The sequence below is a fragment of the Sceloporus undulatus genome, chromosome 1 (assembly GCF_019175285.1).
Source record: "Sceloporus undulatus isolate JIND9_A2432 ecotype Alabama chromosome 1, SceUnd_v1.1, whole genome shotgun sequence".
In the NCBI taxonomy this organism is placed as follows: domain Eukaryota; kingdom Metazoa; phylum Chordata; class Lepidosauria; order Squamata; family Phrynosomatidae; genus Sceloporus; species Sceloporus undulatus.
In genome coordinates this window covers 137,901,301-137,928,488 of record NC_056522.1, presented here as the reverse complement: position 1 = coordinate 137,928,488, position 27,188 = coordinate 137,901,301, and the positions used below count along the sequence as shown (strand labels likewise).

General features: G+C 40.1%; 1 protein-coding gene across 2 annotated transcripts in view; it reads right to left on the bottom strand.

Annotated features, from left to right (window-relative positions):
• Positions 1 to 27,188, bottom strand: part of DLGAP2 (DLG associated protein 2) — a 587,254-nt gene that overhangs the window by 301,985 nt on the left and 258,081 nt on the right. For both annotated transcript variants that reach the window (XM_042444836.1, XM_042444842.1), the window contains one exon: positions 10,070 to 10,102. In XM_042444836.1, the coding sequence (XP_042300770.1) occupies positions 10,070 to 10,102 (33 nt within the window). The remainder of the gene's footprint in view (positions 1 to 10,069; positions 10,103 to 27,188) is intronic.

The window sequence follows — 27,188 nt, the reverse complement described above, 5'->3', positions numbered from 1 at the left end:
TCTAGCTCCCTGTTTAATAATGAGTAGCCTGACAGGAAAAACGTGGTGCAGTAACCTTTTTTTGCATCAGAACCTGTAACCTTCCCACTGACTTCTGAAAATGTTCTGTGGCAGAACGATCTGGGAACAAGACTCATCACATTAGAGAAGTAATATTGGGATGATAATGTATCGGGACCATATTATATTGCACAGCACCTCCTTTGAATGGGTGCATTTGCAGAGTGCATTCTTGTATCGTACTGCTGTGGAGCATGCGTATTTCTTTAGCTGGGGTGCGATGCCGTGATGTCATCACTCTAGCATCTTTTTACCCTAGACAACTTCCAACAAGTTAGACAACTCTAAGACTGCAGAGGAGGAAATTGTCTCAGCCGATCAGGACACAAGGACTGACAGAATGGATATAAGAATGGATAGGATTATTGCACTAACTTTTCATCTTCCGGTATGATAACGTTCCAGCTGTTTGAGAACTGTTTCTCATCATTCTCAACCTGGAACGCTGTTGGAATACTTTGAGGTCGGAATGGGAACTCGATGGGAACCAAACCATGCAGTAAACTTTGCTGCGTTCATTCTCATTCGGTTCCCAGAACGTTATCATAATGCTATGCGATAAAGTTCCTTGACTTCAGCAATACTAGCATTCTTGAATCCCTATTCAAAACCTGACTTTCACAAAGTAAAGCACTGAGAGCCCTCTGCCAGGATGGGTAAATCTGTCAGTTTTGCTTTTTCACATTTAAAAAAAACAATCTACAAAAGATTACAAAGGTGTTACCATCAAATTTATAAAGAGATGTTTAGAAAACTGAAATATTGCATTAGAGATAGAGGGAGCAGATATAGTATGTTCTTTCCTTACGATTGCCATCAGGACTGTTTTGGTTATAGCCATAGCCAGCTCCAGGTTTCTTTTCTGGGGCCTTCAGCAGCTGTAGTAAGGCCCTTATCAACATGGGGGGCAGCAAAGTCTCCTCCCCAGATGGAGGAAATGTTTTCGCAAAGTAAGAAGATGTGAGGAACACAACATGGTCAGCCTTTTGGTGGCGTCCAGTCATTGGAGGATGTCAGCTAGTGCTACCTTCCTTTTTTTACAGGTGAAGACCCTTCTAATCTGTTTGCCAAATACTGATTAATTCCACAAAAATGAAGTCACATTTATCTAAAATTATACTTTGATCTCATAATCCCAAATTATTTCACATTACTGCTTGAATGTTGTTTTTCAAATTATACATTTTCTTTTTTGTTATTTACCCTTCCTCTCTCACTCGGAGTGTAGTGGAGTCTCCTTCCTTGGAGGTCTTTAAACGGAGGCTGGATGGCCATCTGTCGGGGATGCTCTGATTTGGATTTCCTGCATGCCAGAATGGAGTTGGACTGGATGGCCCTTGTGGTCTCTTCCAACTCTATGATTCTAAGATTCTCTTGCTTCCTTCTTCCTTTCCTTTCTTCTTTCCTCTTTTTTTTAATAAAGTTTTTTGGTTTCACATCTCACTGTGACAGTCAAACAAATTACTGAGTAAACAGTTGCCAGGAATTATAAAGCATTAATCCCTGCTCCAGTAGTGCTTGCAAGGGTTCTCTGGGGCAGCTTATAGTCTCTGCTTGACTTCTTTTAGACGTGGAGGAAGCACCACTGAACCATCACAGTACAGAACCACTCAGGTGGAAATCAAACCTTCTGAGAACAATCTATCCCATGTTTAAGTGATTATTCTTGAATGCTGCCAGATACTTAATTTTGGGGGGGAGGAGGGATTATACAAGATGTTCAGAAACATCAGGCTTACACTAGGCACAGATGGCGTGAAAGTTGGTGTTACCTGAAATAGAACAGTTATACTTTCCGTCCAACTATTTTCAGACTAGCATACAAAATAGATACAAAACAAAACAAAACAAAATCATATGAAGAGTTTAGGTTCCTTATCCCTCAGCCAAATGTCTATACTTAGTGACATGTTTTCCACCTTTATGATTGAAGGTGCACAGGGGTAATTTTGAAGCAAATGTTAATACTAACAACATTAAAATAAGTGCTTTTGAAATAAGTTCAAAAGATAATAACTATACCAACAATTTTTATGTTAGAAATTCCTCAGCATGAGGTTGTCTTTCAAGTCCCTAAAACATATCTGGACAATACTCTCAGTATAGTAACATACTATTTACAATAGGTATCTGACATTCTTTTTTTTAAGTCATAAGAGTGTCCCTGTGTGTTACTTATCTAAATATTACTCATTTCAATACCAGTTCAAGCAATGTGTATAAACATTTTAGACTTCTTCATGTTCACCAGATCTTTATAAAGCTTATTTGAAAACACCTCTAGTAGTACAGGGTTTTGGAGATATACAGACACGATCAATAATTTCATCTCATCTCAAGAGAAGCAAGACCTTTACAACATAGAAACCTGTGGTGAGGAAAGTAAAACTTGCAAGTCTCATGAATCTCCATTCCATTGGTGTGACCCTTAAGCTGCCCCCAAATCTCCATCCCACATTTTTCTCCTGAAATGTCAGTTTCTGCTCCACGCAGCTTCTATGAATGGTAGACTTAAGGCACCTCAACCCAACCACAGTCTAATACTATCAAATGAATGGCACACCCCAAAGCTGCAACTGGACATGACTCCTGGTTGTAGTTTTCAACTGATTCTCAGTGAAAGTGGGCAGTGTTGCCTGCCACAGCTGTTTGTAGTGCCAAAATGTGCTCCACAATTTGCCTACCCTTATATAGGTATGAATATGTACAAATTGGCACCTGTCTAAATATTTGTGGCCCCAGAAGGAATTTCAGTTTTTCACTGTTGTTGGATCTTATTATGGATGTCACTAGACACAGCTTGTCACTTGTATGCAGATGGCTGCTCTCCACTGCCCAATGTTTCTCAGGTGAAAATGGGCATGAATTAAACCAAAGCTTGATTTAGCAGAGCATCAACCTACTATTCTATTCTGATAAACAATCTGTTCAGGAACCCTAACCTGTAACAGGCTACTGACCCAATTGGGTGCCTGCAGAAGTTTCCCAATAAAAATTTCACTAGCTCCTTTTATCAGGTCTGAAAGTGAGACCTTTCACATCTTGAAACCAAACCCAGTTCATTATTGATACTATGAAAATGAAAGTTACACAAAAGATATTTGAAATTTACAACTTGATAGCCCAAGAGGGATTGCTTCTAAATCTCATATTGTACTTTTATGGTCATGCCTGGTAAAATCTGATTCTACACTGTCTCCAATCCCCAGCCAAAGGAATGAGAAATGTCTTAACAATAAAAAGCATCTGCTATAGCTGAATGATAATGTTAGAAGGCAATAATAATTTTATATATCATTTGTGTGTATTAATATTAAAATGGTCTAACACACAAACAACAAAGATTTTTCATGGAGCAATTTTCCTCCTCATTCTCTATCCATATTTTTAATCACTTTGTCTTTTAAGCATAAATATTGGACAGATATTTTTATCAAGCTTGCTTTGCATTTTCCTCTTGGTTAATGGCACTTTGTATCACATTTGTACTTTCAAACTCATTGGGTTTGCAAACTCACTGGGATTTATTGGTGCTGTTGTTGCTCATTTCATTAAATGAAAGCCCATGCTTCATGTCAACAAAATATAGAAACTTATCAACCACCTTTGCTTATTTTCAGAGGCAGGGCCAAATTTGAACTTTCAGCTTCACTGCTAGCTGTGTGATCAGATTTCTACCAGAAAGAAAGAAACAAGAAAGACAGATTGTTAGAGGCAAAGACAGAAAGGAAAGGATGAGATGCTAGATGAGTTATAATAACTATTATAATAACTTTCAACTAAGCAGTATTTTTTTTTAAAGGAATACTTATTCAGTATGGTGAAGACATGGCAGTAAAGTGAACTCCGTTTAAGAATAGTCCACTGACATTTCCAAAGAAAACCTCAACTTTGTGGTTTCTTTTCTGTCCAACTATTTATGGTAAAAGGACTTTCATTAAAAATTGACAAACCCCATCCAAATTTGTGCAAAGTCTCTCCCACTGTACTAACTGGGAAGTGCTGACCAACCATGGAATAATGAGACCAGATATAGAGAACTGAGTTGAACAAATGCCACTTTACATGACCTAAAATGTATTTTAAGCTGGGTTCAACATGGAAAGGAACAAGAGGGGGAAGCAACCTAGAGCCAGATCAGCTGAGGCCAGGTGTTACTCATGCCAATTTCCTCAGCCTTTCCCTAGATGCAACATCTGAGCCCCAAGGTTGAAACACCTGAGCTCCAAGGGTTGATCTCCAGCCAGACATTTACTGGAAGGAAGACTCGAGATGGCTCCCAAGTCATGGGACTTAAATTGAGAGCAAAACCTTAAGGGTAGACTCCCTCCTCACTCTCTGCATCAAAAGCCCTAAAGAGGCAGTTCTAGAGCTCTGCCCTTCACCAAAAGAATGCTAAAGTGTACACCAAAACTCTTACTCTTATCTCCCCCAACAACCTACCAAATGACTGCCTAAAGACACCACCCACAGTCAATCATCAAAGTCCCCCAGATACAGTGTGGGGTAGGCAAAAAAAGGGGGGGAGTCATCTGTCAACCTCTGTCCTTATAAGTTAATATAGTGGTAGTTTGCATAGTTTTTGTAGATGTAGAAGTAGCAGTAGATAAGTTTTCTTTTTGTTGTTTGCAACGTTTGTAGTATTTGTAATGTTGTAATCGTATATGAAGGGATGTGGTCACCAGTTCGGCAGGTCAGCAGTTCAAGACCCAAGTGCCACGTGATGGAGTGAGCTCCCATCCATAGTTCCAGCTTCTGCCAACCTAGCAGTTTGAACGCATGTAAAAGTGCAAGGAGATAAATAGGTACCACTTTGGTGGAAAGATAACAGCATTCTGTGCAGTATACTGGCCATATGGCCACAGATTCTTCTTTGACAACACTGGTTCCCCCAGCTTAGTAACAGAGATAAGCACCACCCCCTTGACCATCATGTCAAAGGAGATAACTTTATCTTTTATCTTATATGTGTGTTTTATGTTAAGGAAAAGGGGACAAATTTTTCACCCAGCCCAGAAGTGACCTGCAATTCTCAAACTGCATGGAAAGTGGGATGGTGGGCCGAGAGCAAAATTAAAAGATGCTGCAAGGGTGGTTCAGCATTCTAGAAATTTCTGACTCTGTATTCCAATGCAGAGGGTCATGATGCCTTGCGCCTGATGCAATCATACACAGCATCTCCTACATGGAGGCCATAAAAGATCACTGCATAGGTCCAGAGGTGTTTGTGGTCAGTAATATGGCAGATTAGGGAATTGGGGCTGTGCCTGAGCTGGATGGGGTTACACTTCCCCTGAAATTTCAGGCTTGCAGCTTGGGTGTGCTCCTGGGCTCCACTCTGAGCTTCGATCCCCAGGTTTCAGCAGTGGCCAGGAGTGCATTTGCACAATTAAAACCTGTATGCCAGCTGCGCCCATTCATTGAGATATTAGATGTGACTACAGTGAGACATTCTTTGGTTACATCCCATTTGGACTATTGGAGACTGTTCGGAAACTTCAGCAGGTCCAAAATGCTGCAGCTAGAATGCTGACCGGAGCCAGTTACAGGGAACGTGTAACTCCTGTATTGAAACAGCTTCACTGGCTACAGGTTCATTTCCGAACACAATTCAAAGTGCTGGTCATGACCTATAAAGCGCTACATGGCTTATGTCCAAACTATACGAGAGACCATATCTCCCCATAAAAATCACCTAGAGCCCTAAGATCCTCAGGAAAAGCTTTCTCTCGCTCCCACTACCATCCCAGGCTTGCCTGGTGAGGAAACGAGAGAGAGCCTTCTCAGTGGCTGCTCCCACCCTCTGGAACTCCCTTCCACGGGAGACTAGGCTGGCCCCTTTACTGCTCGTCTTTCACCAGCAGGTGAAGACATTTTTATTTAAACAGGCCTTTTAAGATCTTGCCGGCTTGGTTTTATTGGGGGATGAGGAGGTTGGTATTAGATGATCATTTTAAACTTTGTATCTTTTAAATTTTATATTTGTAATTTTTATATATTTTTTATTTTAATTGTATTGTTTTAATTGCTGTTTTAATGTATTTTATATATGCTGTTAGCTGCCTTGGGTCCCACTTTGGGAGAAAGGCGGGATAAAAATAAATAAATAAATAAATAAATAAATGATAAAAATATCTCTTACAAAGTATTGGCTGGGTTATTTATTCATTGAAAACATTTATATAAAGCTGAGATAGGCAATGTTTGGGGTTACTTTTTGGTCTGGGCAAAAGACCTTAAGTTCAAGTGGCAGGGCTGAAAGGGAAGAGATGCATTTACAAGACATTTTAATGGAAAAAATTAAAATATATTAGTCTCCCTCTCTCTCTCTCTCTCTATATATATATATATATATATATATATATATATATATATATCCTTATCAATAAATAAATTCTCTCTTCATGCTTGATTGCTGTATATACTCATGTATATATAAGTCTAGAAATTCTAGTCAAAACATTGACCCAAAAAACCTGAGTCAATTTATTGATGGGCCCCAGTGTGAATATTGTACTTTAATTCTTTTTAAAAAAAATAAACTATCACTTAGTGAAAGAGAAGAGTGTAACTTGTCCTGGAAGCACTACTCACCACCCCCAATCTCTCTCATCCAGACAGACTTTAGTGTGAGGACAAACAGTTATGCCTGCCATAATTTTGTAAATTCTTCAGCATCATTTTCCTCTGCTTGATCCTTTGGATCCTTTGTTACAAGCCCCTGAATTTTACCCTTGACTTATCTATGGGTCATGTCAAAATCCATTATTTTGGCCCCCAAAACTGCTCTTGATTTATACATGAGGTCAGCTTATAGTCAGGTATATACAGTAACTCATATTTGTAAATATCAGTTTCATTATGAAGAAATAGATATGAATGACTCTTAACTATAGTTAATATCATATTGATATCAACTACTGACTATGATATTGACAACTAAATGACAATTACAACAGAATAAACATCACAGAATTTTGGGCTATTGGAGTTCTTTTCATTAATTGTAATGCATTTAGTAGTTTGCTGCTGAATTTTAGAGGTGAACTACAAATTTTAGAAAAATTAAAAGATTATTGCAGCACTGGGGTGTACCAGGAACATAGGAGGCACAAAAAAGGGCTTGTAGACCACATTTTCTGCCCATCAGTGTCATACTGCTTCTCAGGTAGATAGCCTTCCAAACTGGCTTACAAAAATACTGTAAAGACATAGTAACAATATAGATGTATACAATGGAAGAATATCAGAATGGATGAGCATTTCGAAAGCTAGATAAATCCATCAGTCATACTCCACCTTCTAAAACTCCTGTGCAGAACAAGAGTCTCCCCATGGTACTGATAAGAAAACAGAAATGGCAGCAGCCAGCCTTCCCTGGGGAATGATTTCCAAAGGATTAGATTCTGAGTGGCAGAGAGATAAATGGTTTTCAACAGCTGTGGAATCTATTGGCTTGGATTCAAAGAACCAGGAGAGAGAAACAATAGAAAATGTGTGAGAGTTGTTGGTGCAAATCTCTTGTGCAAAAGCTAGCAGAAGACTTCATGTAGCCTGCCTAGTGTATCAGAGTTTGGCTAATAAAATAACAAGTAAGAAAAATGCAGAAATATAAACCCTCAATGCTCATACAAATGCTCTGGGTAGAAGCCATATAATATGAATTCATGAGGCCCATACAAACACATGGAGAATGAACTCATGTAAAGACTTACACAAGAACAGGCACAAGTCTAGAAAGTCCCCTGGATTTGAGGTCAATTTTTCCACAGGAATCTACCTTGTTAATTTGCACACAATTATTCCATGAATGTAAGAGGGGTTTTTTTTGCAAGTGGGATGACCACTGGACCCACTTTATCCAGATTATGCTAGGGTTCCCTTCCTGCTCCACAAATTTTACAGTAACTCATAACCAGAGGTTTTGTGCTCTGTGAGCTAAAACCACCCACATTCCTTTTGATTTGGGAGGTCTAGGAGTTTGAGGGTCTCCTGGGGAACCCAAGGGGATCCCAAGGGCTGCATGGAGCCTGTAGGCCACATTTCCCCCATTCTGTCAGTAGGAGATTTTGGGGCAAGGATCTGTGAGAGGCACAGACTCAGTACCAGCATGCCAAGAGCTCAATAATATCTAGAGCTGCCATGCATGAAGTCAAAGCTAAGCATCTTTAGTTCAAAACAGATTTAAAAGGCAAGTAAGGTTCAAAATACACTGCAGAAATAACCCAGTCTGAGACTGCTTTAACTGCCCTGGCTCAAGGCTAGGAAATTCTGGGATGTGTAGTTTTGTGAGACATTTAACCTTCTGTCAGAGAGCTCTGGTGCCACAATAAACTAAAATACCCAGGATTCCTTAGCACTGAGCCAGAGCAGTTAAAGCAATCTCAAACTCAATTATTTCTGCAGTGTGTTTCAGATCTAAGACATATAATTAAGTTAATAAAGGCAGTTAAGACGGATCTCTTCTGGCGAGCTTACCCACCTGACCTCATAAGAAATATTGTTCCTCCCTTCTTTGAATTTGTATATTTCCATTCCATCACTGATTTTTGATAGAACTTGTTTTAATAAAATTATTAGTTAATTTTATTGTAATTTATTATTATGCATTGTATATTTTATTGGGTTGTACTCCCGCCTCGATCCACCTGGGAGAGGCAGGGAAATATAAATAAAAATTGTATTTATTATTAATTTACAGTCTCCCACTGAAATAAAAAGAGACTGTGCTTGTTCTGGCTTCTGGCAATGGGAATTCATGGGTATACAGGTGTTTATTTTGGTAAATAATAAGCCTCTCTAACATATAACTTTGTTTCCCAATATTTTTGATATGTTGTTGTCATGTTTGACTATTTTGATTTCTGAAGTTCATAGACAGAACTAGCACTGGGAAAAACAGTGATGCAAACAAGGGGGTGCAATGTTTTCAGCCCTAAGAACTTCATCTAGAATCAGTTAGAGGTCTTGGTTCTGGACATGCATACAAACACAGAGAGTGTACATGTGTGCTCCCTTCCCTTCCACACACAAACCTGCTTTCCATCTTCCTGTATACAAAATTGCTCTCCTCTGCCACATGCACATCTCTACATACAGAGATGAGAAGATTAAAATTTGTCCTCCCTACTCACTGAGATGTGGGGAGCACTTCCAACTCATTGTAATCTCCAGTAAGGTTGCTGTTTCTTGACTAATAGAAGTGGCAGGATTTGGGGCTCATGGGGTGGGGGAAAAGGTAACTTAATTTCACTGAATTTTGCAGTTTGCTTGTAGTAACCCCCCCCCCCCCCACACACACACATTGAGATATTTTGGTTTTCACACCAGTAGATGAGGATTTTGCAAGGGGCCATATAATATTGGAGGGGGACTTGCTGAACCCCAAGTTCAGTTTTCTACTGATCCATGAACTATGATGAATTACCTTGGACCAGTCACTATCTTTCAGCTTTAACCTATCTCACAAAGATTTAGGGGTGAAAAAATAATGATGCCAGGAGAAGAAACTAGCACCTCTTTCTTGTCTAGACTAAGATTCAGCTTGCTGGAATATGAATTCAATAGATGAACATCAAATGGCTGCATTAAATCCTAGTCATGCTGCATTTCCATATGATCTCAAATGAATGTTTGTGCCAATGCTTACTGCTAGTTTTACTGACCAATGGACAAGACCTGAGTAAAGGAGCAAATAATTTCATTTTTTATTGTAGAAGAGAATTGGTCATAGTCTGCCTGAAGCATGTTCTGTGCTGTGTGTGTGTGTGTGTCTTTTCAAGTCGTATGGCAGTCTTATTAACTGCTCAGCATTTAATTCAATTCACTTTTTGGTATCTACCACACAACAGTGTCACACCCCACTTTCCTTTTCTTAACATTGCGTCTAATACCACATTGAGTCTGATGCCACAGTAGAGCAATTGCTAACAGATTAAATAGATCAGGAAACCTAAGCATCATCACCATTGGCTTTGAACATTACTAACAATACAGATATACAACTCACCTTCAGGCTCACCACAGAGTGTACACTGCGATTCTGCAAAACAAAGAGAAAGAGAGAAACTCGTCAATACAATCCTCTCTTTTCAGAGATCATTGCTTTTAAGCCAGGAATGCTCCTTCAGTTTCTCCTAACCTGCTGTTGTATTTGTTTGATGTATTACATTTCAGACAATAAGCACCAGAGGGCAGATCTTCTCTGTCTCTTTCTTTCTGGGAGAGCGCAACAGGCTGGACTTACCTGCAATCTTGGATAGCCAAGACAAAAAAAACAAACAAAAAAAAAAAAACAAAAAAAAAAAAAAAGAAAGAAAGAAAGAAAGAAAGAAAGAAATCTCTCTCTGTGAGAATTATTATGATGTACTGGCTGGAATTAACTAAGGCAATTACAAATGTATAACCTAGATTTATGCATTCATCTCAGGTTCATATTCACAACCCCGACATATTCTCAAGTTTATGGAATATGTATGGACTGTAAAAACAAACAAACACCCACTCACCATTTACCAATCAGCAGTTATTGTGATCAATGTGGGTCTGCTCCCTTGTTTATCATGAAGCAGCTGATTGATGCTGTCACCACCCTTTCTATAAGTAAACCAGTGTAAGGGAGAATTGCAACAGAGGCCCTATCTCTGATGTCGCAATGGAGATAGGACATAGAAGGGGATTAAAACATTAGTCAGCTGTTTCCCAATTGACAGGAGAATAAAACCCTGTTGCTCACAATGACTGCTACCTGGTAAGTGGAGATGGAGGATGTTTCAGGCTGGGAGTCTATGTAACTAAGGGAGTTAGGCTATGTGCTTTATTTGTTTTATCCTATCATTTCTTAGATTGTACACCACAGGCAGGTTTACTCTTTTATATTTGTTGTTTTTATGTACAGCACTGTGCAAATCTACCACGCTATATAAATAAAGAATAATAATAATAATAATAATGATAATGATAATGCATAATTCTGGCAATTGTTTTTATATAGATACAGAACAGTGTCATGAGCATTATGGCAGGCTCCACTCTCTCCATGAACTTCACCTCTGTGGTCAAGACGTCTGAATATGTTCTACGGCAAATGAAGACTGACACAAGGAAGCTCCAACCATAAGAGCAATATGTCTCAATATTCTAGTGCCCAGGTGACATGATTTGCATCTATGTTCATAAACATTTTAGGTCATTGAGGGCCTACTTTGACAGTCACGATCCCTCCGAGCATGAAATAACATCTACAAATGGGATGGGGAGAGAGATGGAGGCAGGAAAAAAAAAAGGCAGAAATGGATGAACCAAGGTGAATCCATTTTTCTACTTAAAGCCACCTGTGTCTTGAATCATTTATGAAGAAAAGTGAATTTCAAAAGGTTCACCTTTAAAAAAAATGAGAATGTTGCAAAAATTCAAAAGCTTAATGCGGCTACCAGGGATCTTAATCTCTGCCAGTATTATACTGTAAACTAGATATGAAATTTTTGACCATCGCTGACAGAATATAAACTTCTCACAGGGATGGTCATATTAGTCTCTTGCAACAACAACAAAAAAGAGAACTGAGGCACTTTAAAGACTACCCATTTCTTCTAGCCTGATTCATAAGACAAAAAGATTTCTATTGGCACTATAAAAGGAAAACTGTTGCCTTCCATTTTAACCACTTCTTGAAAGGTAGCCACATTAGTATATTGGGACAAAATCAACAAATGCTATGTAATTTACTGTTAAATTATATATTCTTCCTTCCCCAAATACCCTTGTGTAATATGACCGGATCTCTTAGATCTCTCAAACTGGACCTTTCAGATCCCCTCTCACTGTCTCTCAGATCCCACCAGACTGAGTCTTTTGGATCCCACGAATTGGCATCAAATTATGTGACCACCACAGGGTTACACAGGATTCTTCTCCTGCCTTATGACAAATAGTTTGAAGCTTCTTTTACCTCAGAACTATCTCTCCAACTGACTTAAGTCTCTTTATTATTAAGTGTTTATACTATTCATGGTAGCATGTTTTTGATATTAAACATAAATCACTTCAGATGTTAAACATAAATCACTCCTTTGTGAACAAAAAGAAAATAACTTTTATTTACGGAAAGAGTTTATAGTGGTATCTCTTTTGGTACTTGGTTCTCAAAGCTTATGGTTACAAAGTGTATATTTCTTCATTGGTTTTCCTTTACTACGGTGATTCCCAAACAGATGTGATTCACAAAGCTAGATTATGGTAGAGAAACTGAGCCTGGAGTGGGTGGCTCAATGAAGCTTTTTACATTTGAAAGGGGGACTCTTCAAGATGGAAACAGATTTTTTTTAAAAAATTAAGATTTACAATGCATGTTCTCTATGTGGTTACAGAAGGAACATAACGACATAGTATTCTTCCGCTCTTCTTCAGTACCTGGATTGTATATTATTATCCTTTATTTATAAAGCACTATAACAGGTGGTCCTAAACTTTAAAAACATTTCTCATTTGTATGCCTGCCAAATTTTCAAACTATGGTCTGAACAGGTGTTAACAGCTTTTTTTTTGTTTTTGTCAAAAGCCTGTTTTTATTTCTTTACACTGTGTTCAACTGAAATTAAAAAAAAAAAACAGATAAACTCATCTTGCCTTTGCCTTTTGTCAATACAAAGTATGATTGATTGATTGACTGATTGCTTTGGCCCTGAGAAGGCTCTTTCTCTTCTGATACTGTTGCTGTTTCAAACAAAATGCCAAGTTGCTGTTAATGAGGAGTAGTTTCTCACCCTTTCCCAACAGCAAAGTCAATTATAGTCTATCATTACTTTATTCCCCCACCATTAGCAATCATCAGCAATATCCAGGATATTTTAATATTAGTTTCCCCCCCCCCCCCAAAAATGGCCCTCTCTTCAGATGTTTCTTGGTGCTTCCGCTGCATAATACCTCTACGGACCTGTGAAGATCATGTGAATGTACTGATTTCATGCAGAGGCCACATAGTGGTGGACAGAAGACACATTGGGATTTATGGATTATCTGAGTAGTTTGAAGTAGTGGGAGTCAAACACTCCCACTCATGCATCAAGGGAGGGAGAGAGGGAGTTGCTGAAAAGGAATATGTGAATGAAAATAGTGCATTGTAGTTTACAGAGACTTGTAAACTTGGTTCTGGTACTGAGCATAATTTTTTGGACTGAAGATGCACTTAGAAGCACACTGTTCCTTAATTTTTAATTGCCCAAGCTGCAATTTTAAACATGGCTCTGAGGATGGCTCTGCATTGTTGGTATCATGTGCCTTCAAGTGCACATAACTGAGGTCGTGTTGACTCTGACCTACAGTGACCCTATCATAGGGATTCCCTAGCAGGATTTATTCAGGGAAGGTCTGCCATTGCCTTACCTTGAGGATAAAAAAGTATAACTTGCCCAAGGTCACCCAGTGGGGTTTCCATGGCTGAGCAGGGACTGAAACCCTAGTCTCCCAAAGAGCTGGTCCTGAAACCATTGGGCTCCGTGACCACTCAACATTAATTTTCTAACTCTGGTCAACCGGAGGAAGATATGACCTATGAATGTAAGTAATGTGTGATATGTAAAAATTGTTGTGTGATACTTGTGTTAAAGTTGTGGCCAAACTCTTAACCCATAGCATGGTGTTTGGCCCTTTGTCTCGGTGCAACTGATCAGCTTTCATGATATACACGCCTTGGCAGCAACAGCACCAGAAGATGATGGGGGAGGGAACAGAAATCTCAAGGGCTGTCAGCCAGCTTTCCACAAGTCCTTGCAGCAAGGTAGGACCCAATGTGAATCCTAGCAGGAATACCAACGACTGCTGCACCTAATGACAATATGCTGCCACTTGCCTGGCTGTAGGGAAAAATGCTTTGTTTTTCTTTTCTGATTCTGGATTGCCCTATTCCTTCTTTAGTCCCATTTTACCCATATTCTCGGCCCTTTTAACCATTTCCACAATAAGATGACCTAGAAGCAATATTAAGACTTTCAACCTTGCCCCTTGACTTGTGACATTACAATAGCAGACCTTGATGTCACAAGCCCCCAAACCTTGAGCTCAGGTTTTGGCCCTGAAATTTCATGGAATTGGTTACTGTTGACCTGGGAATCCTAATACAGTCGGCCCTCCTTATCCACAGATTTTTTTATCCACGAATTCAAGTATCCACGGCTTGAAAATATTCCAAAAAAGTATAAATTCCAAATCGCAAACCTCGATTTTCCATTTATATAAGGGACACCATTTTGCTGTGCCATTATATTTAATGGGACTTGAGCATCCACTGATTTTGTTATTCACGGGGGGTCCTGGAACCAAACCCCAGCAGAGAACAAGGGCCCACTGTATTAATAGACAAGTACTGGTATTTGCCTGTCTAAAGTTTATCTATGTATCTGTGAGCTTGAAAAAAATACTTTTATAAATACATCTCCAGAATTCCCCCGCCCACTATAGCTGCAAGAATAAGAGTAATTTCACACACAAGTAATTTCAGCTTTAAAGACCTGAAATCAGGGATTCCTAACCATTTTAAATCTGTTTAGGTTGCATGTAAATTATCTGCAATAATATCACACCAATTTAAGTACAGAGATGTGTGACTGAGTTATTTTGCAAAGAGGAATGGACATAATAGTAAGAATGTAGAACAGGAGAGGAAGCATCTAATTTAAACTCAGCAAAGAGAAATAAAAGTATAAATCCTGTGAACAACAGCTGATTTTTAAAGGAAACACTTCTGCGTTGATCATTCAAAGTATAGTATTGTCACTCCTTTGAGTCAACATTGTCTCAGCTTGACTCCAGGTGCCTGCCTGACATTGGGAATCGGCATATTTCAACTGAGAAGTAAACAGGCACTGAACATTCATGGTGATTATAAGATATTGTGAGATCTCTGTTTTGTAAACAGCATTTTTAAAATAAGTCCCTCCACCACTATAGCTATGTATGTTCCCCCATAAGCAGTCTTCATATTTGGGAAATGTGTATCTCTGAAGGAATTCCAAAACTTTTCAGTTGGCTTTATGGATGGTCTGACTGTTAGCATGAGGGGGTGCCATACTTCTACCTGCTAGAGGCCCCATTATTTCTAGAAATTGGGCAAGCATTTGAGAATAAGTTCTGCATCTTCCTAAATCATATGCCCTAACTCCACCAAGGCCCTCCTTTTGCTCCAACTACTCTTTCAAGGCTGAGTAGAGCCTTGAGCAACCATAGTCTCCATTCCCCTACCATAATCTTGCCTCATGACGCTCCCTCTCCCATTTCTAGTATATATTCTAACCTTCATTATATAGTTTAGCTTCTAGGGCTCACTTTAGGATATTGAACAAAGAAAAGGTTACTTTTATTGGGGGGGGGGGCACAGCTCCCAGGATCTCCTGTCCAGCATGGACTAAATTCCTCTCCCTACAACTTTGTACATACTATAGCTAAGTATAGCACAGTATAATACTGTGATCAGTCTACTGTATATACTCATGTATAAGTCTAGAAATTTTAGTCAAAAAATTGACCCCCAAAACCTGTATCGACTTATCCACGGGTCAATATAAATACTATACTGTACTTTAATACTTATTTCAAAAAGGAACCATACCCTGGTGAAAGGCAAGAACATAATCTGTCCTGGAAGCACCAACCCTCTTCCATAATCTCATCTATATAGTCTTTAGCATGAGCACAAACAGTTAATGTCTACTGGAATTTTGTATGTTCTTTGACATTGTTTTCCTTTGCATCATCTTTTACATCCTTTGTTACATGCCCTTAAAATTTACCCTTGACTAATCCATGGGCCATATCAAAATCTCTAATTTTGGCCCCAAAACCTGCCCTCAATTTATACATGAGGACAACTTATAATTATACAGTAATTCCATTTTAATGTTCACCTTTTGTATGTTTTTTGCTGTAAGTGTTTGCTTTAAACGGTACACCTCCTTGAGTCCCAATTTTGAGAGAAAGGTGGGGGTGCAAATTAATAATAACAACAGCATATTTTTCAAGCAGGTGAAATTTAAAACTTCTGACAACCTTTATTTTTTCCTCCAAAAAGCCTGCTGAATGATCCTCTCAAACACTACACAGATCTAGAATTTCTCTTGGATGAGTGAAATTATCCTTTTGTTCAGTTGTTCTCTTTGTAGTGGATAGGAATTAATTGGTTGATCTTGATGTGGAAATCCTCAGAACATCTACTGTAAAACCTGAGGTAAATTAACAACTAATCAGCATGGCTTCCAACATACTTAGACAAAAAATTATACATCTTAGGACCAAATAAAAATGGGGAGGGATATAATTATAATCATATTTCCAATGTGACAATTGTAGTTTAGCAAAGTTGCCCAGCCACACTTTGGAGTTCACTTATTCTAATATGCCAACTCGTTTAACCTCTTAATTAAGTTGTTTTCCATCCCTGTGTCAGAAAATAAATTGCACACGTTAAAATATGACAGATGAAATGTATATTTACAGTGAGAACGTAAATACATTTTGACCTAGATAGAAGTCTGTGTCAATAACTGCTGCAGTAACCGTTTTTAATTAACACTGTTCATACAAAAAATGCACTTAAAGTCTTCAGCCAACTGTCTGCGCCGTACTGAATATTTCCTTTTGTCTACAAACTTATAATATCTGAAATTATGCCTTGCACAAATTGACAGGCACCATTATAGCATTAATGTCCAGAGTTGCACTTCTTGTTCTTAATTGAAGTTTCCACTGAAATTAATAATTTCTTAATTAAAATTTTCCACGTCCTCCCCATGGTTTTATGGAAACCCATTTTCATCCAGCTAACAGTCTGCTTTCAATGCTGATTAAAGTTTTAACAGTGGCAGAATTATTCACAAGCCAGATAAGCAGAAGTTCAATGCCTCAAATTATGAAACACCTCTAAATATTTATCCCCCCAATCTTTTAGAATAATACTGTGGAGAGGAGTAATGCTATGAAGCCTCTTAAAATTGACATTAGCTAAAGGTAAAGGTGGTCAAGGAAACCACCAGCTACTAGGGAGACCTGGAGTTAACCCACAGAAATGGCTGAATTGATGTACCCATCTTTATTCTCTATTAGTGCTTAGGTATATACAGTACACATGAAAAAGGGTAACATATTTTAATGGGTTTATGGTACCCTTGGCTGCTGAGCATTGATTTCTTATTCAAATTATTTTTATTTACTGACTATTTTATTGTAGAATTTAAAAAAATTAACTGTTGATTGATAGTAAGCCTTATTGGTCTTCCACTGTATCTAACCAAAGGAAGGACAGATATATTATCAAAAACTAAATGCATACTTGGAAATCTGTTAATAGATACCAATATACTGACACCACTGGCAGGGCATACTTTGTTCCTTTCGCGTATTCTTGATTATCACCACTATATGACACTTACAAAGGGTTTTCTTTTGGTCATCTGGATTTCTATTTTGTTCTTTCATTGTTCATCTGAGAATGATGGAACAATTTCACATGTAACCAAATCCATCCTGAGAGACCCACCCATTGTTCTCTGTTATCTAGTGTAATATAGGTTTTATATTTGTTCCTACTCCCCATAGCAATAAAATGTAAAGAGTACAAATATGTGTTATGGCAACGAATTTGCTTCAGTTGTATAGGTCTCCTCTAGCCACCTGTTTTTAACTCTGTTAAAGATTACTGCTGAATATCTCATAATGGACACTCTTCATACTATTTTTTTTTTTTTTGCCTGTGCACCACATACACAAGCTCTGTTACTAACACATATCTTAGCTACATACAAATCAGCCTGCTGTTGAGAAGAAAGTCCTATTTTTGGAGGACTACACACCCAGTGCCCCCTGAAGTGATTACTTCTCCTTTGCCTTCCTTTGATGACTGAACTATTTGAAAGGAATTTTACAGATGGAGTGCTCAACTGTCCATCCTCATGTGCATACCAGGACATACTGTGTATGGTCAACATCCTTCAATTTCCTCCCATGTCTCTCTTTCAAAAAGGGAAATGGGGAGCAGGGCCTGCCCAAGAGCTTTTGGTGCTAGAAGTGAAAGAGAAACTGATGTTCCCCACTCAACTTTTATGTACACAGACTACCAGAACAGGTGAATTTCACATGAACACTGATAATGGGATAACATCTTCCACTACAAAATACTTGTGAGGATAGGAAGCTAGTTAGAAGATGCAGGACAGGTTGCATTAAAAGGTTGCACAGCTTGGTCCTGATGGCTGCCAAGGGATAGATTGGGGATTTTGCTAGTCTACCGGCCACCCCGTTGTCTAGCAGACTCCCTGACTGAGCTGACACAGCTGGTCTCTGAGCTGCTGTTGGAGACCCCCAGACTTTTAGTTTTGGGGGACTTCAACATCCCGCTCGAGACCAGCTTAACAGGCGCGGCTCGGGAGTTCATGGATACCATGACAAACATGGGCCTATCCCAATTGGTCAACGGGCCTACACATTGCGCGGGTCATACACTCGATGCGGTCTTCAGTACGGAACAGGAATATCCATGGGCGGAGGTGGTAAGTACCTCCGCATTGTCATGGACGGATCATTTCCTGGTCAAGATGAAACTTAGAGCCAATATCTGCCCCACCAGGGGTGGCGGACCTATTAGAATGGTCTGCCCTCGAAGGCTGATGGAGCCCATTGGATTCCAGACAGCCTTGGAGGGTTTAATGGTTGGGAATGCCGGTGATCCTGTCGATGCCCTGGTCAATACCTGGAACACCAGGTCTTACCAGGGCTATCAACACGATCGCTCCCAAGCGCCCTTGCCATCCCGCCCCAAATCAGAGGCCTTGGTTCACACCAGAGCTGAGGAAGATGAAGCGGTTTGGATGACGGCTAGAGCACAGGTGGCGGAAGACTCGACTCTTATCTGACAGAACTCGCCATAGGAACTTTCTTCGTTCCTATTGGGAGGCAATACGTGCAGCGAAGAGAGCCTTCTCCTCTGCACGTATTGCATCTGCAGAGTCCCGTCCAGCAGAGCTGTTTAAGGTGGTGAGGGAAATGACGCAGGTGCCCCCTGCGCCAAATCCCTTACTTAACCTGATGATGGCCTGCTGTGACGCGTTTAACAACTTCTTTGCAGACAAAATCTCTCAGATAAGAGCCGACTTAGATGCCACCGTTGAAACAGAGTTGACAGGCGAGGCGTCCAGTGACTCTGCTGATGTAGTCATACTGGATCAGCTCCAATCTGTGAGTACTGATGACGTGGATAAGCTGCTTGGTAAGGTGAGAAAGACAACTTGCCCTCTCGACCCTTGCCCATCATGGCTGGCCGTCCGGGGGGGGAGATGCATTGATGAGATTCCTCACGGATATCATCGGTGCATCCTTCAGGGAAGGACATGTTCCATCTTGTTTAAAGGAAGCGGCGGTTAGGCCACTCCTGAAAAAACCTTCCCTAGACCCCCTGGATATGAGGAATTATAGGCCGGTGTCATTGCTGCCATTTTTGAGCAAGGTGATCGAGAGGGCGGTTGCCCTTCAGCTCCAAGCTGTCTTGGATGAAACTGATTATCTAGATCCATTTCAAACTGGCTTTAGGACACGCTTTGGGTTTGAGACTGCCATGGTTGCCTTGACCGACGATCTGTGTCTGAGCATTGACAGGGGGAGTGTAACCCTGTTGGTGCTCTTAGACCTCTCAGCGGCTTTTGATACTATAGATCACAGCATCCTCTTGGACCGCCTGAGGGGGTTAGGTATCGGGGGCACTGCTTTGCAGTGGTTCCGGTCCTTCCTCTCGGGCAGGTCTCAGAGGGTGCTACTCGGGGACTGTAGCTCCAGTAAGAGGTAACTCACTTGTGGGGTTCCTCAGGGGGCTATTTTGTCCCCGATGTTATTTAACATCTATATGAAGCCGCTGGGTGAGATAATACGGAGTCATGGTGCTGGATGTTATCAGTACGCTGATGACACCCAAATCTATTTCTCTGTATCTCGTTCGTCGGCCTCGAATTCCGATGGCATCTCTTCTCTCAATGAATGTCTTCAGGCGGTAATGGGCTGGATGAGGAAAAACAGATTGAAACTGAATCCAGACAAGACGGAGGTGCTCATGGTAGCGGCCCCGAAACCAAGAATTGGGTTGCAACCTCCAGTCCTGGATGGGGTAACACTCTCCTCCAGCGACTGTGTTCGCAGTCTGGGGATGCTCCTTGACTCGTCGCTCCTGATGACAAATCAGGTAAATGCGACGGTCAGGAGTGCCTGTTATCAGCTTCGGCTGATACGCCAGCTGCGCCCTTTTCTGGAAGTAAGGGATCTTGAGACGGTTGTGCACGCGCTGGCAACCTCACGCCTTGACTTCTGTAATGCACTCTACATGGGGCTACCCCTGTGCTTGACTCGGAAATTACAGCTGGTTCAAAATATGGCAGCCAGGCTTGTCTCAGGAACATCTAGGAGGGACCACATTACTTCGGTTTTGAGGTCCCTCCACTGACTGCCTATCAGCTTCCGGGCCCAGTACAAGGTGTTGGTTATCACCTTTAAAGCCCTAAATGGCTTGGGTCCAAGCTATCTTAGAGACCGCCTCCTCCCGTACAATCCTCCCCGCACTCTCCGGTCCTCTGGGAGGAACTTACTACAGCCTTTAAAATCTAGGCTTGCGGCGACCTCCCAGAGGGAGTTCTCTGCTGTCGCCCCCAAACTCTGGAACGACCTGCCAGATGAGATCCGTCAGATAACATCATTAGACAGCTTTAAAAAAGCGGTCAAGACGGATCTCTTCCGGCAGGCCTTTCCAGATTAACCATCCCGGCCCAGGTTCCCTGATTCCCTCATTTCTCCCGTGGCCCCATCTTAGTGATGGTCGAGGATCAACAGAGGGATATCAGGGTTTTTAGTTTTTAATTGTTGTTTTTATGCATTGATATTGTGTTTTAATATGTTATACTGTTTAATACTGTCTTAAGGGGGGGAGGGATAAAGTGTTTTTAATTGTCATATTTTATATTTTACTGTTGTTAACCATAGAATCATAGAATCATAGAGTTGGAAGAGACCACTAGGGCCATCCAGTCCAACCCCCTGCCATGCAGGAAATCCAAATCAAAGCATCCCTGACAGATGGCCATCCAGCCTCTGCTTAAAGACCTCCAAGGAAGGAGACTCTATCACCCTCCGAGGGAGTGCATTCCATTGTCGAACAGCCCTTACTGTCAGGAAGTTCCTCCTAATGTTCAGGTGGAATCTCTTTTCCTGTAGCTTGCATCCATTGTTCCGGGTCCTGTTCTCTGGAGCAGCAGAAAACAAACTTGCTCCCTCTTCAATATGACATCCCTTCAAATATTTAAACAGGGCGATCATATCACCTCTTAACCTTCTTTTCTCCAGGCTAAACATCCCCAGCTTCCTAAGTCATTCCTCATAGGGCATGGTTTCCAGACCCTTCACCATTTTTGTCGCCCTCCTTTGGACACGCTCCAGTTTCTCAATGTCCTTTCTGAATTGTGGCGCCCAGAACTGGACACAATATTCTAGGTGGGGCCTGACCAAAGCAGAATACAGTGGCACTATTACTTCTCTTGATCTAAACACTATACTTCTATTGATACAGCCTAAAATAGCATTGGCCTTTTTAGCTGCCACATCACACTGTTCACTCATGTTCAACTTGTGGTCTACTTGGACTCCTAGATCCCTTTCACACGTAGTTTCAGTCAGCCAGGTGTCACCCATCATATATCTGTGCATTTTATTTTTCCGCCCTAAGTGCAATACCTTACATTTCTCCGTGTTGAATTTCATTTTGTTAGCTTTGGCCCAGCTTTCTAGTCTATTCAGGTCATTTTGAATCTTGATCCTGTCCTCTGGGGTATTAGCTATTCCCCTTTATTTGGTATCATCTGCAAATTTGATAAGTATGCTCCCAATTCTGTCATCCAGGTCATTGATAAAGATGTTGAATAGCACTGGGCCCAGGACAGAGCCCTGTGGGACCCCACTGGTCATTTTTCTCCAGGATGAAAAGGAGCCATTGTTGAGCACCCTTTGGGTTCGGCCGGTCAACCAATTACAGATCCATTTAACAGTTCCTTTGTCCTGCCCGGATTGGTTTGCCAGAGGGCGGTATACAAATAAATATTATTATTATTATTATTATTATTATATAACTTGGATAACTTTACAAATTGGTGCAGGATGGGACGATCAATAGCTGCTGGTCAGGATAACTATTTGTCACCTCCACCATTAGAGCAAGGCATTGCTGTGTAACACATGCTGGGGATCATGAGATGGAGAGTACAGTTGGCTTCATGTCTTGCTGGTGGCTTCCCATGGACCAATGGTGGGCCACTGTGGGAACAAAATGTTGGGCCTATATAAGGCTTTGGTCTAATCCAACATGGCTCATGTGCTCTCATTTTCTCTAACAGAGGAGAAGAGCCATTGGAGCTACAGGATGTGATTCCAGCCTTTGCATAATAGCAGTGCCAGCCAGGATGGGAAAATTATATGAATTTTCAAAGTTTATTTATTTACTTTTGTAGGAAGCATATATTTCTAACAAGAAGGCTATCATTCCCCATTCTGCCACCACCACCCATGATGTATATGTACTGTATCATACAATAAGGGACCTATGTCAGTGCTAGTAAACTGTGGTTAATTCATGAAATGAAGTGCCCCCTGGATAAGAGTCATAAGATTGAAAGATCAATTCCAAGACCAAACTGAAACTACCGATCTATCTAGTCTAAGATGAACTTTGAAAATTTGTTCTAAATATCACATTTAATGCTGCACATTTTCTTCTCATTTATGTCAATGAAAGGCTACTACAAAATATTTCTTTGTCATAATTTGCCTGCCTATTGCTTTACTGATGTCAGGGAAATGGAATTTACAGTCCATTTTCTGGCATTTAAAGGGAAATAAAATATGTATATATTATCATGGGATTGACTACAGCTGGGAGCCAAGGTATAATTTAGAGCAATGCTCAGAGGCTATTAGTCATTTTCAGGATTTTGCTTCAGTATTTGTATCTAAATACAACTATGTGTCACAGCCATAAAATCTGACTGCGTTAAGAATTATGTTTAATTTCCGTCGTACTTGTCATGTCTGCCTGCATTTCCCCCTCCTCTATGCCCATATTTTTTGTTAAGGCTGTCACTCCCCTTCCTAAACACAGCACCTCCAGATGAAAAATAAATGTGGCAGGTCTATTATGTGAGGTTTAGTGGGAACCCTTGCAGCTCTGTGCATCACAACAAAACATCCTCTTTGATCCGGCTTTTCTCCAGAGCATGTCTTCCTGACAGGCTTCCAGTTCTACATGGAGTGTTGTGAGATGCACGAACCTTAAGGGGAACAGAGGTAGAAGAGTATGAACTCAAAAGGGGGAAAAAATGAAGGGGAGCTTGTTGAAAAAGCTCAGACAGGTCATGAGGACTGAAAATCTTGTATGTTCTTTGTAGAAAAGGAACATGAGAACAGACATGAGTGCTAGGTAGGCAGACCAGGAAGCTGACAGAGTTGGGATGAAGGAGGTTGTAATGGTGTGAATGCTTGCTTGACAGTCAAGATCCATTGAATACAGACAGTCTTCTAAGTCAGAGGTGGGCAGCTCTTTAGATGATGCTGGACTGTAGCCTCCAGCATTCCTTGCCACTGGCTATGGCTAGTGGGAGCTATAGTCTGATAACATCTGAGGTGGGAAATGCTGCACTTTATCCAACCCAGTTCTAAGTAAAAACACAAAGGTTCAAAGTGACAAGGAAGCAATAAAATATGAGCACGGATTGGAAGACCACCATGGAGAGTAGTTGTAGGTCTACATTTGGCTTTGCCATTTAGTCTCTATAGCAACTTCATAGTACAGTGGTGCCTCGGGTTACGAAATTAATTCGTTCCGCCGCCGCTTTCGTAACCCGAAAAGCATTCGCAAGCCGAAATGCCATAGGCGCTAATGGGGAAAAGCCGCGATTTCGTGCGAAAAAGCCGAAAAAAGCACCAAAATTTTTTTCGTAACCCGAAAAAACATTCGTAACCCGGAACAATTATTTCCTATGGGATTTTTTCGTATCCCGGAAATTTCGTAACCTGGGTATTTCGTATCCCGGGGTACCACTGTACAGGTTCAATGGCCATAGGTGCATTGAACCTATGCAACTTCATAGCACAGGTTCAACGCACTGATAAAGGAAGCATTTTGCCCTCCAAGATTTCACAGATGAAAACAAAAATACATTTGGCCAAGCAATGTCAGAATTTGGTTAAGATAACAAAAACTATTAATGAAGAAAAACAGACAAGCTAGAAGAGGCTGCAGGAGATTACTTTTGCCTGAGCCTACTGGGAATGAAAAGATTATGCCCCCTCCTCTTCTATGCTGAGTGAACTGTGTGCAAAATACTTTTGCACTTTGATCTCACTTTGCAGCAATTAAAGTAAGCTGAGGACACAGGGGCAAAGTGGGAAGGGGAGAGAGAAACTGGGACATTTTCAAAGCAGCTGAAAAAGTGGGGCAACAGAGGATTAACTGGGACTGTCTATGCCAAACCAAGCCAGGTCATGACTCATCTCTCTTCCCTCAGGATACAGTCACTGAGAGGCCACAATGTGTCTTAGGCCTCACTTTACATGTTATATGCTTTGATGAGGTGCAAGAGCCTTGATGTATACACATTTATACAAACACTAACTGTACATTATATAAGAAATACAGGCAAGGGCTGGACAATTTTTGTTATTCTGTGTCATCTAGGCAGAAATTAGATAAAGAGGCTCATGAAAATTTGATCACTAGGGTTTTTTAAAATGTAAAACCAACAGACCTGGAAATGTATGTACATGTATGATTTTACAAGAGAAAGAAAATATTGCCTCCTTCCCATCTTCCAGCTATTTCTTGATCATCCTGCTAACTATTCATTTTTGTTGAAAATGTTTATAATGTGTTTTATTTTCTATTATGATGCAGTTAGAGTCCAACATTTCCATGTGAGATATTTTCCATATGGGTAGCAATGTAGAGCAGAAAAAAACTGAAGGGAGATACAATTGTCAAGTACATTTTTGGGAAACAGGTTTGCTTGTGAGCATTAATACTACTACTAACAATAAAAACCTCTGGCAAAAATGTATTGAGAAACTCAGATCAAGCAATAAACTGATGATGATAGGTGTGTAATAGTAGATGGTATTGGAAAAGAACAGCTAATCTGTAAAAAGAAGGTTAAAATTTATTATGTTGCATTACCAATCAGTTTATTAAATGTAATCAGAAAATTATATGATAGATGTTTACAGATTAAATTATTTATTTATTTATTTATTTATTATTCCGCTTTTTCACACAGGAATCAAAGCAGATTCCAACAGTATATTTAAAGCATCAAACAATTAAAAGTTACAATTTAGAAACCCCAAAACCCCAACCCTCCCCCCAATCATAAAAACAGTGATCAACCCATAAAAAGTCATTAAACATCCAAATTTAAAACTTTCCAATAGGAATACACTAAAATTTCAGGCAGATTAGTGCAAGAAATAAGGGGGGATGGTATCAATCAAATTGATATCGGAACAATAGAGTTATCATTAGAAGGATTCATTGATATCAGAACAACAGCGCTGTGTAAATTTACAGCGCTTCATAAATAAAGGTTAATAATAATAATAATAATAATAGAAGTATCATTGGATTGGATGGAACAGGAAATCATACTGGAAGAAGAACAAGTAGGCTTTAGAACAGGATGATCAACTATGGATCAAGGGCTTATCCTACAATATCTAGCTGAAAAATATGCCACCCAATCAGGAGGAACACTTTATGCAGCTTTCATAGATTTTAAATTGGCCTTTGATTTAATACAAATGGATAAACTTTGGCGGAGATTACGGGACACATCAATTGATAAAAGATTATTGATACTTAGGAGATTTTCACATGGAAGCTTACCATTGTTAAATTGCTGGCAAACTGCTCTAGAAGTGCAAAGGAGTGGTAGCTAGTCGTGCTTCTGAAACATCACTGAAGCACACCTGCTCCTCTCCCGTCGACAAAGTGTTTGCAGAGCAGCCATTTCTTAATAACGGAAGTATGCATATATATATATATATATATATATATATATATATATATATATATAGTGTAAAAGGATCTTGTATCACCTTTGACACTGGGAGAAAAAGGTCTGTAGCATTAATGTTCATAGACTGGGTCTATGATGCTTTATGTTACAGATTTCCTTTCATTAAGTCTCAAAAGTGCTATAAGATCATTTTGGGCCTCTTTCCCACTACAGAATAAACCGGTTTTTGAGTCAAATCAATGAAGTGGTTTAGCACCAAATATACGTTCACAGTATTTGAGCAGCAATCAAACCTTACCAGTTTCAATTTATCAATGAATCGATTTAATAAGGAGTCACATCAAAGGGCTGACTGCGCCACAGTCTCAGATCCACAGCTCGCTCACACTAGTGCTGAATCAATTAATTGCAAAAGACGTGGGTAATTCAGCGGATGCAGAAGATGCACTTTAAATGGGTTTAGCACTGGGGGTCCCTTCACAAACTGCATCAGGGAATCTGCACAAATGTGAACAAGGGGCATTTAAACCGGTTCAGATCCGCTTGCAAACCAGTTTATTATGTAGTGGAATGAGACCTTGCATACTGATATATATGAGAATGGCTATGTCTTTTAATAGAGTGGGTCTTTGACATCTGCTGGCTTTGGTTTGAGAACTCTTGTATTTAACAAAATCTATGGATGCTCAAATCCCATGATATACTATTACACAGTATGTCTCATATAAAATGGCAAAATCAAGGTTTGCTTTTTGGAATTGAAATATATTTTTAAGTATTTTCAGACTGTGGATAGTTGAACCTGTAGATAAGGAATCCATGAATACAGGGAGCTGACTATACTCTATTTTTCCTTATTTGATAGACCGGGTGTTTTTTATTTGAATGTTATACTTTATAACACTTAATATATCATGCTTAACAAAGGCTATCTCTTGTGATATCATCCTGGTAACAGAACCAGGATCTGCCTTCTGTGACATTACAAGAGTCATTCCTTGGTCTCAGGTTTTGACTTTACCATCTCCAGATCTGGGATAGTCTCTTCCT